The sequence below is a fragment of the Procambarus clarkii genome, chromosome 25, assembly GCF_040958095.1.
Source record: "Procambarus clarkii isolate CNS0578487 chromosome 25, FALCON_Pclarkii_2.0, whole genome shotgun sequence".
NCBI lineage: Eukaryota > Metazoa > Arthropoda > Malacostraca > Decapoda > Cambaridae > Procambarus > Procambarus clarkii.
Window position 1 is genome coordinate 35835269 of NC_091174.1, and position 18882 is coordinate 35854150.

The window sequence follows — 18882 nt, forward strand, 5'->3', positions numbered from 1 at the left end:
CTCGCTAGTAGACTAAGCCCTGGCTGTCGTGTACTAAGGGAGGTGGCAGCTTGAAGCCAGTATTCCCAGCACCTCACTTATTTGATTTATTTTAACTTGCACTTACTTGTCTTAGAGTAACTTTTCATTGCCAGTAATTATTCATGTTGTTTTGTTTGTTGACTTGTTTTGAATTTTACGAGATTGTCTTTATTCATATCTTGTTTTCTGGAGTAATTAAAATTTCATTGTTTATACTTTGTGTTTTGTGTGTCTTCCCATTACCTTACCACAGACAAAAGGACAAACTTCTCTTTTTTTTTTTGTTATGTGACGAGGCCCTGCCCCCAGCTTTTGAAACAGCCGAACACCAACGCTTTACCGTCACATTACACAGTATATATGTCATGGGTGACTTTAACTTTAGTGGAATAAACTGGTTGAACAAAACAGGGAATAGTGAAGCAGAAGATTTTCTAGAATTAATTGACGATTGCTTTCTTACGCAACACATTAATGAACCAACGCGGGAAAATAATATTTTAGATTTAGTGTTAACTAACAGGGAAACACAAATTAATGACATCGAAATAGGGAGTGAGCTATGGAACAGTGATCACAAATAAATCAGATTTAGCATAGAATGGAATAGACCTGTAGGAAAAAATTCCGTTAAAGTGCCAGATTTTCGAAAAGCCGATTTTAATAGCCTAAGAAATTTTTTGGGTCAAATAGATTGGAAAGTCTTGGTATGGGGTGTGGGCCGGTCTTGGAGCGAGACATGAACCCAGCGATAGGTGACGTAAAAGGGGATTTCGGTGTGGATTTAATATATAACTTATTTAAGAATATTCTAAACAAAGCACAGGAACATAGTATACCATACAAATTGAATAGATGGAATACTAATGACCCAAAGTGGATAACAATTAATTTGAAGAACCTTATAGGTAAAAAGAGAGCTTGGTACAAAACGATTAAGAATGGGGAAGTCAGTTTAGAACAGGAATTCATACAACTGGTTAGAAATGTTAAAAAAGAGATTAGGAAAGCAAAAAGAAACTATGAAGTTCGCATAGCAGAGCAAGCAAAGTCAAATCCTAAAGTTTTTTTTTAGTTATATCGAACTAAGACAAGGGAAAGGATAGGTCCATTAAAAACTGAGACAGGTCAAATAACGGATAATGACAAGGAGATAAGTAGTATTTTTAACAAATATTTTATATCTGAATTTACTAAAGAAGAACTTAACAATATGCCTTCAGCCGAACAAGTCTATGTGGGTGCGGATGAGGACAGGTTGACTAGTTTAGCAGTTACCAGGGAGTATGTAATTAAACAATTAGAAAAACTAAAACCAAACAAATCACCAGGGCCGGATGAAGTGTTTGCCAGGGTGCTTAAAGAATGCAAAGAGGAGATTTCCGAGCCACTGTCTATCATATTTAATAAATCAATAGAGTCAGGCAGAGTTCCAGAGTCATGGAAGGTAGCTAATGTGGTACCAATTTTTAAGAAAGGAGATAGATCACTTGCGTCAAACTATCGGCCAATTAGCCTAACGTCTATTGTGGGAAAGTTACTTGAATCAATAATTGCAAATACAATTCGTCTTCATCTTGAAAAACATAAATTAATAAATGAGTCGCAACATGGTTTTACAAATGGCCGTTCATGTTTAACAAATTTGCTAACTTTTTATTCCAGCATAGTCGAGGCAGTTGATAGTGGTAAGGATTGTGATGTTGTGTACCTTGACACTAGAAAAGCTTTTGATACAGTGCCACATGAAAGACTAATTAAAAAAATAGAAGCTCATGGTATTGGGGGTGCTATATTAAGTTGGATTAGGGCATGGCTATTCCAAAGGAAACAGAGAGTTAGTATAAATGGGGTTAAGTCAGAGTGGGATAATGTTGTTAGTGGAGTACCTCAGGGCTCTGTCCTGGGTTCTCTGTTGTTTATAATATATATAAATGATTTAGATTCAGGTTTGAGTAGCAAAATCTGCAAATTTGCAGATGATACACAAATCGGTAGGGAAATTAACACGAAAGAAGACTTGCTATTACTTCAAGTTGATCTAAATAGGGTTTTAAAAAGGTCAAAAGACTGGCAGATGCAGTTTAATGCTAATAAATGTAAAGTTTTGAGCAAAATCTGCAAATTTGCAGATGATACACAAATCGGTAAGGAAATTAACACGAAAGAAGACTTGCTATTACTTCAAGTTGATCTAAATAGGGTTTTAAAAAGGTCAAAAGACTGGCAGATGCAGTTTAATGCTAATAAATGTAAAGTTTTGAGGCTAGGTAATGATGATAGAGTTACAAGATACGAGCTAGATGGTGTTGAGATTGCGAAGTCGGATTGTGAAAGGGATCTGGGAGTTATGATTAGTAAGAATTTAAAACAAAAGGATCAATGCATGATTGTTCGTAATAAGGCGAATAGGACACTGGGATTTATTAATCGAAGCGTTAGTAACAAGACACCTGGTGTGGTTCTCAAGCTATATCTTGCTCTGGTTAGGCCCCATTTAGATTATGCAGTCCAGTTTTGGTCGCCGTACTATAGAATGGATATAAATTTACTTGAACGTGTCCAGCGTAGGATGACTAAGTTAATTCTCCAAATTAGAAATCTGTCGTATGAAGAAAGATTAACAAAGCTTAAGTTGCATTCACTAGAAAGGCGAAGAGTTAGGGGTGACATGAAAGAGGTTTACAAGTGGATGAATGGATATAACAAAGGGGATATTAATAGGGTATTAAAATTATCAACTCAAGACAGAACACGAAACAATGGGTATAAATTGGATAAGTTTAGATTTAGGAAAGACTTTGGTAAATACTGGTTCAGTAACAGGGTTGTTGATTTGTGGAACCAATTGCCGCGTAACGTGGTGGAGATGGGGTCCCTCGATTGTTTCAAGCGTGGGTTGGACATGTATATGAGTGGGATTGGGTGGCTATAGATAGGAGCTGCCTCGTATGGGCCAATGGGCCTTCTGCAGTTACCTTTGTTCTTATGTTCTTATGAGTGCCTGAAGGCTATGTCCTGGGACCTCTATTGTTTATAATATATATAAATGATTTAGATTCAGGTTTGAGTAGCAACATTTGCAAATTTGCCGATGATACGAAAATCGGTAGGGAAATTAATTCGGAGGAGGACTCACTATCACTTCAACTTGATCTAGATAGGGTTTTGAAATGGTCAAAGGATTGGCAGATGCAGTTTAATGCTGATAAATGTAAAGTTCTGAGGCTAGGTAATGATGATAGAATTACAAGATACGAGCTAGATGGTGTTGAGAATGCGAAATCGGATTGCGAAAGGGATCTGGGAGTTATGATTAGTAAGAATTTAAAACAAAAAGATCAATGCATGAATGTTCGTAATAAGGCAAATCGGACACTCGGATTTATTAATCGCTGCGTTAGTAACAAGACACCTGGTGTGGTTCTTCAGCTATATCTTGCTTTGGTTAGGCCCCATTTAGATTAATGAACATAAGAACAAAGGTAACTGCAGAAGGTCTATTGGCCCATACGAGGCAGCTCCTATCTATAACCACCCAATCCCCTCATATACTTGTCCAACCCGCGCTTGAAACAATGGAGGGACCCCACCTCCACCATGTTACGCGACAATTGGTTCCACAAATCAACAACCCTGTTACTGAACCAGTATTTAAGAACATAGCAGTTCAGTTTTGGTCGCCGTATTATAAAATGGATATAAATTCACTGGAACGTGTCCAGCGTAGGATGACTAAGTTAATTACCCAAATTAGAAATCTTTCATATGAAGATTGACTAACAAAACTTAAGTTGCATTCACTGGAAAGGCGAAGAGTTAGGGGTGACATGATAGAGGTTTACAAGTGGATGAATGGACATAACAAAGGGGATATTAATAGGGGTTTTAAAAGTATCAACACAAGACAGAACACGAAACAATGGGTATAAATTGGATAAGTTTAGATTTAGGAAAGACTTGGGTAAATACTATTCAGTAACAGGGTTATTGATTTGTGGAACCAATTGCCGCGTAACGTGGTGGAGGTGGGGTCCCTCGATTGTTTCAAGCGCGGGTTGGACATGTATATGAGTGGGATTGGGTGGTTATAAATAGGAGCTGCCTTGTATGGGCAAATAGGCCTTCTGCAGTTGCCTTTGGTCTTATGTTCTTATGTAATATCAGCGGCCTCGTATGGACCGATAGGAACTGCCTCATATGGACCAATAGGAGCTTCCTCGTATAGACCAATAAGAACTGCCTCGTATGGACCAATACATAAGAACATAAGAACATGGTAACTGAAGAAAGCCTATTGGCCCATATGAGGCAGCTCCTATCTATAACCACCAAATCATGGATGTCGAGGGCACTTGTGTCAATTGCAGGCTGGGAAGATATTGCAAATCTAATGCAATATCTTTCATAGACAACTGGGAACACTTCTATGGACGAAATGAAATGTATGCTCGTGATGGGGTGCATCTATCGAGGGCTGGGGTTGTTGCTGTTGCGAACTCGTTGGAACCAGTGGTTAGAGGTGTTTGTTTGGGTTTAAACTGTTAGTAGATAGTGGTATGGGAATTGATTTGGAGGAAGGAGATAATAAAAGTATGTGTTCGTGGGAGAAAAGAATTGGCAAAATGATCAGGGAAAGAGAAGGGCCTCAAAATAACAATTCACTTAGGGTATATTACACTAACAGTAGAAGTCTAAGAAACAAAATAAACGAGTTAAATGCTCTTGTCTGTACAGAAAAAATAGATATTGTTGCACTTACCGAAACGTGGATGAATGTAGAAAATAGAGAACTATTAGCTGAATATCAAATAAATGGATTTAAACTATTTCACACAAATAGATATCCTGTCTATCACAGATAGTTATAAGGTGCTGGGATATGAGGACAAGGAGCTGGTATATGAGGACAAGGAGCTGAGATATGAGGACAAGAAGCTGGGATTTGAGAACATGATGATGGGATATGAGGACAAGAAGCTGGGATATGACGAAAAGGAGCTGGGATATGAGGACAAGGAGCTGGGATATAAGGACAAGAAGCTGAGATATGAGGACAAGGAGCTTGGATATGAGGAAAAGGAGCTGGGATATGAAGACAAGGAGTTGGGGTGTGAGGACAAGGAGCTGAGATGTGGGGACAAAGTGCTGGGATATGAGAACAAGGTGCTAGGGTATGATGCCAAGGAGCTGGGATATGAGGAAAAGAAGCTGGGAAATGAGGACAATGAGCTGGGATATGAGGACAAAGAGCTAGGATATGAGGACAAGGTGCTAGGATATGAGGACAAGGTGCTGGGATATGAGGAAAAGGAGCTGGAATATGAGGACAAGAAGCTGGGTATAAGGACAAGGAGCTGGGATATGAAAACAAGGAGCTGGGATATGAGGACAAGGAGCTGGGATATGAGGACAAGGAGCTGGGATATGAGGACAAGGAGCTAGGATATGAGGACAAGGTGCTGGGGTATGAGAACAAGGAGCTGGGAAATGAGGAAAAGGAGCTTGGATATAGGGAAAAGGAGATGAGATATGAGGACAAGGAGCAGGGATATGAGGACAAGGAGCTGAGATATGAGGACAAGAAGCTGGGATTTGAGAACATGGTGATCGGATATGAGGAAAAGGAGCTGGGATATGAAGAAAAGGAGCTGGGATATGATGACAAATAGCTGAGATATGAGGACAAGGAGCTTGGATATGAGAACGAATAGCTGGGATATGACGACATGGTGCTTGGATATGAGGACAAGGAGTTGGGATATGAAGACAAGGAGCTGGGATATGAGGACAAGGAGCAGAGATATGAGGACATCGAGCTAGGCTACGAGGACAAGGAGATGGGGTATGAGGACAAGGATCTGGGATATGAGGACAAGGATCTGGGATATAAGGAAAAGGAGCTGGGATATGAGGACAAGGAGCTGGGATATGAGGACAAGGATCTGGGATATGAGAACAAGGATCTGGGATATAAGGAAAATGAGCTGGGATATGAGGACAAGGAGCTGGGATATGAAGACAAGGAGTTGGGATATGAGGACAAAGAGCTAGGATATGAGGACAAGGTGCTAGGATATGAGGACAAGGTGCTGGGGAATGAGAACAAGGAGCTGGGATATGAGGACAAGGAGCTTGGATATAGGGACAAGGAGATGGGATATGAGGACAAGGAGCTGGGATATGAGGACAAGGAGCTGGGATATGAGAACAAGGAGCTGGGATATGAGGACAAGGAGCTTGGATATAGGGACAAGGAGATGGGATATGAGGACAAGGAGCAGGGATATGTGGACAAGGAGCTGGAATATGAAGATAAGGAGATGGGATATGAGGACAAGGAGCTGGGATGTGGGGACAAAGTGCTGGGATATGAGGACAAGGTGCTAGGGTATGAGGCCAAGGAGCTGGGATATGAGGACAAGGAGCTGGGATATTAGGAAAAGGAGCTGGGATATGAGGACAAAGAGCTGGGATATGAGGACAAGGTGCTAGGATATGAGGACAAGGTGCTGGGATATGAGGACAAGGGGCTGGGACATGAGGACAAGGAGCTGTGTTATATGGACAAGGAGCGGGGATATGAGAACAAGGAGCTGGGATATGAGGACAAGGAGCTGGGATATGATGACAAGGAGCTGTGATATGAGGACAAGGAGCTGGGATACGGGGGCAAAGTGCTGGGTCATGAGGACAAGGTGCTAGGGTATGAGGCCAAGCAGCTGGGATATAAGGACAAGGAGCTGGGGTATGAGGACAAAGAGCTGGGATATGTGGGCAAGGTGCTAGGATATGAGGACAAGGTGCTGGGATATGAGGACAAGGAGCTGGGATATGAGGACAAGCAGCTGGAATATGAGGACACGGTGCTAGGATATGAGGACAAGTAGCTGGGATATGAGGACATTGAGCTGAGATATGAGGAAAAGGAGCTGGGATATGAAGACAAGGAGTTGGGACATGAGGACATGGTGCTGAGATATGAGGACATGGAGCTGAGATGTGAGAACATGGTGCTGGGATATGAGGACAAAGTGCTGGGATATGAGGACAAGGTGCTAGGGTATGAGGCTAAGGAGCTAGGATATGAGGACAAGGAGCTGGGAATTGAGGACAAAGAGCTGGGATATGAAGACAAGGTGCTAGGATATGAGGAAAATGTGCAGGGATATGAGGACATGGTGCAGGGTTATGAGGACATGGTACTGGGATATGAGGACAAGGAGCTGGGATATGAGGACATAGAGCTGAAATATGAGAACAAATTGCTGGGATATGAGGACAAGGTTCTAGGGTATGAGGCCAAGGAGTTGGGATATGAGGACAAGGAGCTGGGAAATGAGGACAAAGAGCTGGGATATGAGGACAAGGTGCTGGGATATGAGGACAAGGAGCTGGGATAAGAGAACAAGCAGCTGGGATATGAGGACATGGTGCTGGGATATGAGGACTAGGTTCTAGGGTATGAGGCCAAGGAGCTGGGATATGAGAACAAGGAGCTGGGATATGAGGACAAGGAGCTGGGATATGAGGACATGGTGCTGGGATATGAGGACAAGGAGCTGGAAAATGACGAAAAAAATCTGGGATATGAAGACAAGGATCTGGGATATGAAGAAAAGGAATATTGATATGAGAACAAGGATCTGGGATATGAAGACAATGAGTTGGGATATGAGGACAAGGAGCTGGGATGTGGGGACAAAGTGTGGGGATATGAGAACAAGGTACTAGGGTATGAGGCCAAGGAGCTGGGATTTGAGGACAAGAAGCTAGGAAATGAGGACAAGGAGCTGGGATGAGGACAAAGAACTGAGATATAAGGACAAGGAGCTAGGATATGAGGACAAGGAGCTGGGAAATGAGAACAAGGAGCTGGGATATGAGAATAAGGAGCTGGGATATGAGGACAAGAAGCTGGGATATGAGGACAAGGAGCTAGGATATGAGGACAAGGTGCTAGGATATGAGGACAAGTGGCTGGGATATGAGTCCAAGATGCAGGGATATGAGGAAGAGGAGCTAGGATATGAGAAATAGGAGCTGGGATATGAGGACAAGGAGCTGGGATATGAGGACAAGGAGCTGGGATATGAGGACAAGAAATTGGGACATCAGGACAAGGAGCTGGGATGTTGGGACAAAGTGCTGGGATATGAGGACAAGGTGCTAAGGGTATGAGGTCAAGGAGCTGGGATATGAAGACAAGGAGCTGGAATATGAGGACAAAGAGTTAGGATATGAGGACATGGTACTGGGATATGAGGACAAAGAGCTGGGATATGAGGACAAGGAGATGGGATATGAGGACAAAGAGCTGGGATATGAGGACAAGGAGCTGGGATATGAGAACAAGGATTTGTGACACGAGGACAAGGAGCTGGGATGTGAGGACAAAGTGCTGGGATATGATGAAAAGGTGGTAGGGTATGAGGCCAAGGAGCTGGGATATGAGGAGAAGGAGCTGGGATATAAGGACAAAGAGCTGGGATATGAGGACGAGGTGCTAGGATATGAGGACAAAATGCTGGGATATGAGGACAAGGAGGTGAGATATGAGGACAAGGAGCTGGGATATAAGGACAAGGTGCTGGGATATGAGGACAAGGAACTGGGATATGACGAAAAGGAGCTGGGATATGAGGACAAGGAGATGGGATATGCGGACAAGGAGGCGAGATATGAGGACAAGGAGCTTGGATATGAGAACAAGGAGCTGGGATATGACGACATGGTGCTGTGATATGAGTACAAGGAGCTGAGATATGAGGACATTGAGCTAGACTATGAGGACAAGGAGCTGGGGTATGAGGACAAGGAGCTTGGATATGAACACAAGGAGCTGGGATATGAGGACAAGGATCTAGGATATGAGGAAAAAGAGCTGGGATATGAGGACAAGGAGCTGGGATATGAAGACAAGGAGATGGGACATGAGGACATGCAGCTGAGATATGGGGACAAAGTGCTGGGATATGAGAACAAGAAGCTGGGACCTCTAGTAGCAGTGTTGGAACCTCTAGTAGCAGTGTTGGAACTTCTAATAGCCAGTGTTAGAATATCTAGTAGCCAGTTTTGGAACCTCTGATAGCCGGTAATGGAACCTCTGGTAGCGAGGGTAAAACCTCTAGAAACCAGTGTTGGAAACCTCTAGTAGCAGTGTTGGAACCACTAGTAGCAGTGTTGGAATCTCTAGTAGCCAGTATTGGAACCTCTAGTAGCTGTGTTGGAACCTCTAATAGCCAGTGTTGAAATATCTAGTAGCCAGTGATGGAACCTCTGATAGCCAGTGTTGGAACCTCTAGTAGCCAGTGTTGGAACCTCTAGTAGCCAGTGTTGGAACCTCTAGTAGCCAGTGTTGGAACCTCTAGTAGCATTGTTGGAACCACTAGTAGCAGTGTTGGAACCCGTAGTATCCAGTGCTGGAACCTCTAGTAGCAGTGTTGGAACCTCTAGTAGCCATTGTTGGAACCTCTAGTAACCAGTGTTGGAACCTCTAGTAGCAGTGTTGGAACCTCTAGTAGCCAGTGCTGGAACCTACAGAAGCCAGTGTTGGAACCTCTTTTGGCCAGTGTTGGAACCTCCAGAAGCCAGTGTTGAAACCACTTGAAGCCAGTGTGGGAAACCCTAGTAGCCAGTGTTGGAACCTCCAGAAGCCAGTGTTGGAACCACTTGAAGCCAGTGTGGGAAACTCTAGTAGCCAGTGTTGGAACCTCTAGTAGCCAGTGCTGGAACCTCCAGAAGCCAATGTTGGAACCTCTAGTAGCCAGTGTTGGAACCTCCAGAAGCCAGTGTTGGAACCACTTGAAGCCAGTGTGGGAAACTCTAGTAGCCAGTGTTGGAACCTCTAGTAGCAGTATTGGAACCTTTAGTACCAAGTTTTGGAACCTCTAGTAGCAATTATGGAACCTCTTTAGTAGCAAAGTGTTGGAACCTCTAGCAGCCAGTGTTGGAACCTCCAGAATTCAGTGTTGGAACCTCTAAAAGCCAGTATTGGAACCTCTAGTAGCAGTGTTGAAACTTCTAGTAGCCAGTGTTGGAACCTCTAGTAGCCAGTGCTGGAACTTCTAGTAGCAGTGTTGGAACCTCTAGCAGCCAGTGTTGGAACCTCTAGTAGCAGAGTTGGAACCTCAAGTAACAGTTTTGGAAATTCTAGTAGCAGTGTTGGAACCTCTAGATACCAGTGTTGGAACCTCTAGTAACAGTGTTGGAACCTCTAGTTGCAATGTTGGAAAATCTAGTAGCAGTGTTGAAAACTCTAGTAGCCAGTGTTGGAACCTCTAGTAGCAGTGTTAGAACCACTAGTAGCCAGTGTTGGAACTTCCAGAAGCCAGTGTTGGAACCTCTAGAGGCGAGTGTTGGAACCTCTAGTAGCAATGATGGAACTGTGGGACATTTGGGGCTTGACTCTATTTATTTAAATATTAATGTAATGAAAATCAATTACGAAGGACCACCCGCTTTTATAGTAAAGAGGGAAACTAATAAAATGTGATCATTAGAAAATTCCTAGATGAACCAGTAACTATGGATAAATACTAGAGAATATAATCACTTGTATAATTAATGGGATGTATATAATTTAACTGAATCAAAGCCTCAAACACCTACATTGGGGGTTATTACTAGAACTTCATATATGCCTAGGAACTAGTGTGGTTCGTGCACCAGTTCATTATGCAATAAATCTAATCCTATGACCAATTATTGAATCAATAAAACAATCACCAATAAGAACATAGATTATGAACATGAGAAATTAATGATTATAATAAACACATGTTAATCCAGAAAACAGTGATCCGCAAGAATAATATACTACAGATAATGTAATTTAAGGAATACGGAAAAGGGTCTTAGCTTGAAGACGTTTTTAAGACATCGGTTATGACTCATCCTCGGAATCTCCTGAACTCGTATGGACCGATAGGAACTGCCTCATATGGACCAATAGGAGCTTCCTCGTATAGACCAATAAGAACTGCCTCGTATGGACCAATACATAAGAACATAAGAACATGGTAACTGAAGAAAGCCTATTGGCCCATATGAGGCAGCTCCTATCTATAACCACCAAATCATGGATGTCGAGGGCACTTGTGTCAATTGCAGGCTGGAAAGATATTGCAAATCTAATGCAATATCTTTCATAGACAACTGGGAACACTTCTATGGACGAAATGAAATGTATGCTCGTGATGGGGTGCATCTATCGAGGGCTGGGGTTGTTGCTGTTGCGAACTCGTTGGAACCAGTGGTTAGAGGTGTTTGTTTGGGTTTAAACTGTTAGTAGATAGTGGTATGGGAATTGATTTGGAGGAAGGAGATAATAAAAGTATGTGTTCGTGGGAGAAAAGAATTGGCAAAATGATCAGGGAAAGAGAAGGGCCTCAAAATAACAATTCACTTAGGGTATATTACACTAACAGTAGAAGTCTAAGAAACAAAATAAACGAGTTAAATGCTCTTGTCTGTACAGAAAAAATAGATATTGTTGCACTTACCGAAACGTGGATGAATGTAGAAAATAGAGAACTATTAGCTGAATATCAAATAAATGGATTTAAACTATTTCACACAAATAGATATCCTGTCTATCACAGATAGTTATAAGGTGCTGGGATATGAGGACAAGGAGCTGGTATATGAGGACAAGGAGCTGAGATATGAGGACAAGAAGCTGGGATTTGAGAACATGATGATGGGATATGAGGACAAGAAGCTGGGATATGACGAAAAGGAGCTGGGATATGAGGACAAGGAGCTGGGATATAAGGACAAGAAGCTGAGATATGAGGACAAGGAGCTTGGATATGAGGAAAAGGAGCTGGGATATGAAGACAAGGAGTTGGGGTGTGAGGACAAGGAGCTGAGATGTGGGGACAAAGTGCTGGGATATGAGAACAAGGTGCTAGGGTATGATGCCAAGGAGCTGGGATATGAGGAAAAGAAGCTGGGAAATGAGGACAATGAGCTGGGATATGAGGACAAAGAGCTAGGATATGAGGACAAGGTGCTAGGATATGAGGACAAGGTGCTGGGATATGAGGAAAAGGAGCTGGAATATGAGGACAAGAAGCTGGGTATAAGGACAAGGAGCTGGGATATGAAAACAAGGAGCTGGGATATGAGGACAAGGAGCTGGGATATGAGGACAAGGAGCTGGGATATGAGGACAAGGAGCTAGGATATGAGGACAAGGTGCTGGGGTATGAGAACAAGGAGCTGGGAAATGAGGAAAAGGAGCTTGGATATAGGGAAAAGGAGATGAGATATGAGGACAAGGAGCAGGGATATGAGGACAAGGAGCTGAGATATGAGGACAAGAAGCTGGGATTTGAGAACATGGTGATCGGATATGAGGAAAAGGAGCTGGGATATGAAGAAAAGGAGCTGGGATATGATGACAAATAGCTGAGATATGAGGACAAGGAGCTTGGATATGAGAACGAATAGCTGGGATATGACGACATGGTGCTTGGATATGAGGACAAGGAGTTGGGATATGAAGACAAGGAGCTGGGATATGAGGACAAGGAGCAGAGATATGAGGACATCGAGCTAGGCTACGAGGACAAGGAGATGGGGTATGAGGACAAGGATCTGGGATATGAGGACAAGGATCTGGGATATAAGGAAAAGGAGCTGGGATATGAGGACAAGGAGCTGGGATATGAGGACAAGGATCTGGGATATGAGAACAAGGATCTGGGATATAAGGAAAATGAGCTGGGATATGAGGACAAGGAGCTGGGATATGAAGACAAGGAGTTGGGATATGAGGACAAAGAGCTAGGATATGAGGACAAGGTGCTAGGATATGAGGACAAGGTGCTGGGGAATGAGAACAAGGAGCTGGGATATGAGGACAAGGAGCTTGGATATAGGGACAAGGAGATGGGATATGAGGACAAGGAGCTGGGATATGAGGACAAGGAGCTGGGATATGAGAACAAGGAGCTGGGATATGAGGACAAGGAGCTTGGATATAGGGACAAGGAGATGGGATATGAGGACAAGGAGCAGGGATATGTGGACAAGGAGCTGGAATATGAAGATAAGGAGATGGGATATGAGGACAAGGAGCTGGGATGTGGGGACAAAGTGCTGGGATATGAGGACAAGGTGCTAGGGTATGAGGCCAAGGAGCTGGGATATGAGGACAAGGAGCTGGGATATTAGGAAAAGGAGCTGGGATATGAGGACAAAGAGCTGGGATATGAGGACAAGGTGCTAGGATATGAGGACAAGGTGCTGGGATATGAGGACAAGGGGCTGGGACATGAGGACAAGGAGCTGTGTTATATGGACAAGGAGCGGGGATATGAGAACAAGGAGCTGGGATATGAGGACAAGGAGCTGGGATATGATGACAAGGAGCTGTGATATGAGGACAAGGAGCTGGGATACGGGGGCAAAGTGCTGGGTCATGAGGACAAGGTGCTAGGGTATGAGGCCAAGCAGCTGGGATATAAGGACAAGGAGCTGGGGTATGAGGACAAAGAGCTGGGATATGTGGGCAAGGTGCTAGGATATGAGGACAAGGTGCTGGGATATGAGGACAAGGAGCTGGGATATGAGGACAAGCAGCTGGAATATGAGGACACGGTGCTAGGATATGAGGACAAGTAGCTGGGATATGAGGACATTGAGCTGAGATATGAGGAAAAGGAGCTGGGATATGAAGACAAGGAGTTGGGACATGAGGACATGGTGCTGAGATATGAGGACATGGAGCTGAGATGTGAGAACATGGTGCTGGGATATGAGGACAAAGTGCTGGGATATGAGGACAAGGTGCTAGGGTATGAGGCTAAGGAGCTAGGATATGAGGACAAGGAGCTGGGAATTGAGGACAAAGAGCTGGGATATGAAGACAAGGTGCTAGGATATGAGGAAAATGTGCAGGGATATGAGGACATGGTGCAGGGTTATGAGGACATGGTACTGGGATATGAGGACAAGGAGCTGGGATATGAGGACATAGAGCTGAGATATGAGAACAAATTGCTGGGATATGAGGACAAGGTTCTAGGGTATGAGGCCAAGGAGTTGGGATATGAGGACAAGGAGCTGGGAAATGAGGACAAAGAGCTGGGATATGAGGACAAGGTGCTGGGATATGAGGACAAGGAGCTGGGATAAGAGAACAAGCAGCTGGGATATGAGGACATGGTGCTGGGATATGAGGACTAGGTTCTAGGGTATGAGGCCAAGGAGCTGGGATATGAGAACAAGGAGCTGGGATATGAGGACAAGGAGCTGGGATATGAGGACATGGTGCTGGGATATGAGGACAAGGAGCTGGAAAATGACGAAAAAAATCTGGGATATGAAGACAAGGATCTGGGATATGAAGAAAAGGAATATTGATATGAGAACAAGGATCTGGGATATGAAGACAATGAGTTGGGATATGAGGACAAGGAGCTGGGATGTGGGGACAAAGTGTGGGGATATGAGAACAAGGTACTAGGGTATGAGGCCAAGGAGCTGGGATTTGAGGACAAGAAGCTAGGAAATGAGGACAAGGAGCTGGGATGAGGACAAAGAACTGAGATATAAGGACAAGGAGCTAGGATATGAGGACAAGGAGCTGGGAAATGAGAACAAGGAGCTGGGATATGAGAATAAGGAGCTGGGATATGAGGACAAGAAGCTGGGATATGAGGACAAGGAGCTAGGATATGAGGACAAGGTGCTAGGATATGAGGACAAGTGGCTGGGATATGAGTCCAAGATGCAGGGATATGAGGAAGAGGAGCTAGGATATGAGAAATAGGAGCTGGGATATGAGGACAAGGAGCTGGGATATGAGGACAAGGAGCTGGGATATGAGGACAAGAAATTGGGACATCAGGACAAGGAGCTGGGATGTTGGGACAAAGTGCTGGGATATGAGGACAAGGTGCTAAGGGTATGAGGTCAAGGAGCTGGGATATGAAGACAAGGAGCTGGAATATGAGGACAAAGAGTTAGGATATGAGGACATGGTACTGGGATATGAGGACAAAGAGCTGGGATATGAGGACAAGGAGATGGGATATGAGGACAAAGAGCTGGGATATGAGGACAAGGAGCTGGGATATGAGAACAAGGATTTGTGACACGAGGACAAGGAGCTGGGATGTGAGGACAAAGTGCTGGGATATGATGAAAAGGTGGTAGGGTATGAGGCCAAGGAGCTGGGATATGAGGAGAAGGAGCTGGGATATAAGGACAAAGAGCTGGGATATGAGGACGAGGTGCTAGGATATGAGGACAAAATGCTGGGATATGAGGACAAGGAGGTGAGATATGAGGACAAGGAGCTGGGATATAAGGACAAGGTGCTGGGATATGAGGACAAGGAACTGGGATATGACGAAAAGGAGCTGGGATATGAGGACAAGGAGATGGGATATGCGGACAAGGAGGCGAGATATGAGGACAAGGAGCTTGGATATGAGAACAAGGAGCTGGGATATGACGACATGGTGCTGTGATATGAGTACAAGGAGCTGATATATGAGGACATTGAGCTAGACTATGAGGACAAGGAGCTGGGGTATGAGGACAAGGAGCTTGGATATGAACACAAGGAGCTGGGATATGAGGACAAGGATCTAGGATATGAGGAAAAAGAGCTGGGATATGAGGACAAGGAGCTGGGATATGAAGACAAGGAGATGGGACATGAGGACATGCAGCTGAGATATGGGGACAAAGTGCTGGGATATGAGAACAAGAAGCTGGGACCTCTAGTAGCAGTGTTGGAACCTCTAGTAGCAGTGTTGGAACTTCTAATAGCCAGTGTTAGAATATCTAGTAGCCAGTTTTGGAACCTCTGATAGCCGGTAATGGAACCTCTGGTAGCGAGGGTAAAACCTCTAGAAACCAGTGTTGGAAACCTCTAGTAGCAGTGTTGGAACCACTAGTAGCAGTGTTGGAATCTCTAGTAGCCAGTATTGGAACCTCTAGTAGCTGTGTTGGAACCTCTAATAGCCAGTGTTGAAATATCTAGTAGCCAGTGATGGAACCTCTGATAGCCAGTGTTGGAACCTCTAGTAGCCAGTGTTGGAACCTCTAGTAGCCAGTGTTGGAACCTCTAGTAGCCAGTGTTGGAACCTCTAGTAGCATTGTTGGAACCACTAGTAGCAGTGTTGGAACCCGTAGTATCCAGTGCTGGAACCTCTAGTAGCAGTGTTGGAACCTCTAGTAGCCATTGTTGGAACCTCTAGTAACCAGTGTTGGAACCTCTAGTAGCAGTGTTGGAACCTCTAGTAGCCAGTGCTGGAACCTACAGAAGCCAGTGTTGGAACCTCTTTTGGCCAGTGTTGGAACCTCCAGAAGCCAGTGTTGAAACCACTTGAAGCCAGTGTGGGAAACCCTAGTAGCCAGTGTTGGAACCTCCAGAAGCCAGTGTTGGAACCACTTGAAGCCAGTGTGGGAAACTCTAGTAGCCAGTGTTGGAACCTCTAGTAGCCAGTGCTGGAACCTCCAGAAGCCAATGTTGGAACCTCTAGTAGCCAGTGTTGGAACCTCCAGAAGCCAGTGTTGGAACCACTTGAAGCCAGTGTGGGAAACTCTAGTAGCCAGTGTTGGAACCTCTAGTAGCAGTATTGGAACCTTTAGTACCAAGTTTTGGAACCTCTAGTAGCAATTATGGAACCTCTCTAGTAGCAAAGTGTTGGAACCTCTAGCAGCCAGTGTTGGAACCTCCAGAATTCAGTGTTGGAACCTCTAAAAGCCAGTATTGGAACCTCTAGTAGCAGTGTTGAAACTTCTAGTAGCCAGTGTTGGAACCTCTAGTAGCCAGTGCTGGAACTTCTAGTAGCAGTGTTGGAACCTCTAGCAGCCAGTGTTGGAACCTCTAGTAGCAGAGTTGGAACCTCAAGTAACAGTTTTGGAAATTCTAGTAGCAGTGTTGGAACCTCTAGATACCAGTGTTGGAACCTCTAGTAACAGTGTTGGAACCTCTAGTTGCAATGTTGGAAAATCTAGTAGCAGTGTTGAAAACTCTAGTAGCCAGTGTTGGAACTTCCAGAAGCCAGTGTTGGAACCTCTAGAGGCGAGTGTTGGAACCTCTAGTAGCAATGATGGAACTGTGGGACATTTGGGGCTTGACTCTATTTATTTAAATATTAATGTAATGAAAATCAATTACGAAGGACCACCCGCTTTTATAGTAAAGAGGGAAACTAATAAAATGTGATCATTAGAAAATTCCTAGATGAACCAGTAACTATGGATAAATACTAGAGAATATAATCACTTGTATAATTAATGGGATGTATATAATTTAACTGAATCAAAGCCTCAAACACCTACATTGGGGGTTATTACTAGAACTTCATATATGCCTAGGAACTAGTGTGGTTCGTGCACCAGTTCATTATGCAATAAATCTAATCCTATGACCAATTATTGAATCAATAAAACAATCACCAATAAGAACATAGATTATGAACATGAGAAATTAATGATTATAATAAACACATGTTAATCCAGAAAACAGTGATCCGCAAGAATAATATACTACAGATAATGTAATTTAAGGAATACGGAAAAGGGTCTTAGCTTGAAGACGTTTTTAAGACATCGGTTATGACTCATCCTCGGAATCTCCTGAACTCATCATGGAACACTGGGAGATGATTAACACGGGAAATGACAGCTCGGGGAATTCTTCGCACACGCTGCAAATCAAAATATATTCAGTAGTAACATATTAGGTTGCTAAATATCTATGTTCAAGAAATTAAAATGGAGAGTGGAGACAGATAATAACCTGTGGTTTATTATAGTCGCTCGGCGTGATGACAAGCTACCCGGCTATAACCTATCCATAATGATGCATCAAAAGGGAATAAAGGTACTTAGCTAATAGGGCACTGTGTAAGTTGAGGCTTGCCGAAGCTCGCGTCCTAGGTTCTGGCGTCGTAATAATGAACACGTGGTGTCGAGCCTAGCCTAGATGTTGACGCGCTTCTCTGGCCGGTCATGTTGGCTACACAGAACCAATTAACAGGTTCCCGACTGAACGTCAAGTTAATTCTCGTTGACAATCCAACACGAATATCCCGTGACACTAAAAACCAGCTAAGTTGCTATATTCTGCAACTAATCTTCACACCTCACAGTGGCGACTTTCCTCCTCCCGCTCTCGGTGGCGTCCTCCAGCAAGAGTCTCGGGTAATGGCGTCTCCTCCCTCCCCGCTCCGCGTCCCGCATTTGATACACAAATTATTTACTACAAATAATATCATTTCTCGCAGTTGCGATTGAAATGCTCGGATAAGGACGGGTTTATTATTCAGAGGAGTTAAATAATATTAATTGCTCGTTTTACGATGGTAAACAAGCAATGGAGATGAATTAAAGTCTCTCCAAGGCATTCACGCGTGACGTTAAATTTATTACCAGATAACAGTTGTAACTATAAACACTCTATTTGGCATTAATTGGGGATCAGTTTATCTGTAAATAATTATCACACAGAACACCGTTGTTTTATGGAGAATCAAACTCAATTCTCAGACACACTGGATATAGATATGTTTATTATAATGGAATCTGACGCAATACTGGCATCTGGTGACGTAGGAATTCTTGCCTTATTGTACAGATGTAATTATTAGTACATGTGAACTCTACGTTTGGTTAATTTTAATTACTACAATGATTAGTAGATTTAGTAATAATTAATAATAATACAACAGTGTTGTATTAGTGTTGGAAATTTCCAACATAACTCCGGGGGGAGAATTTTAGGGTCGCAGTGTAATGTGGAGTACTGACACACCCATCCCGAAGTTAGTATTAATATTAGTATGTTAGTATGTTAGTACACACATAACGAATGTCCCGTATTTGTCAAGG

The 18882-nt window shown here is 43.5% G+C and overlaps 2 protein-coding genes across 2 annotated transcripts; both read left to right on the top strand.

Annotated features, from left to right (window-relative positions):
• Positions 1 to 6989: 6989 nt before the first annotated feature.
• On the top strand, positions 6990 to 12435 carry LOC138368559 (golgin subfamily A member 6-like protein 7). Its single transcript, XM_069331083.1, has 3 exons — positions 6990 to 7315; positions 8785 to 9073; positions 12202 to 12435. The coding sequence occupies exons 1-3, from the start codon at positions 6990 to 6992 to the stop codon at positions 12433 to 12435; spliced, it is 849 nt and encodes a 282-aa protein (XP_069187184.1).
• A 57-nt stretch (positions 12436 to 12492) lies between these two features.
• LOC138368560 (golgin subfamily A member 6-like protein 7) lies at positions 12493 to 15851 on the top strand. The gene is made up of 3 exons (XM_069331084.1): positions 12493 to 12608; positions 13743 to 13965; positions 15519 to 15851. The coding sequence occupies exons 1-3, from the start codon at positions 12493 to 12495 to the stop codon at positions 15849 to 15851; spliced, it is 672 nt and encodes a 223-aa protein (XP_069187185.1).
• The last annotated feature ends 3031 nt before the right edge of the window (positions 15852 to 18882 follow it).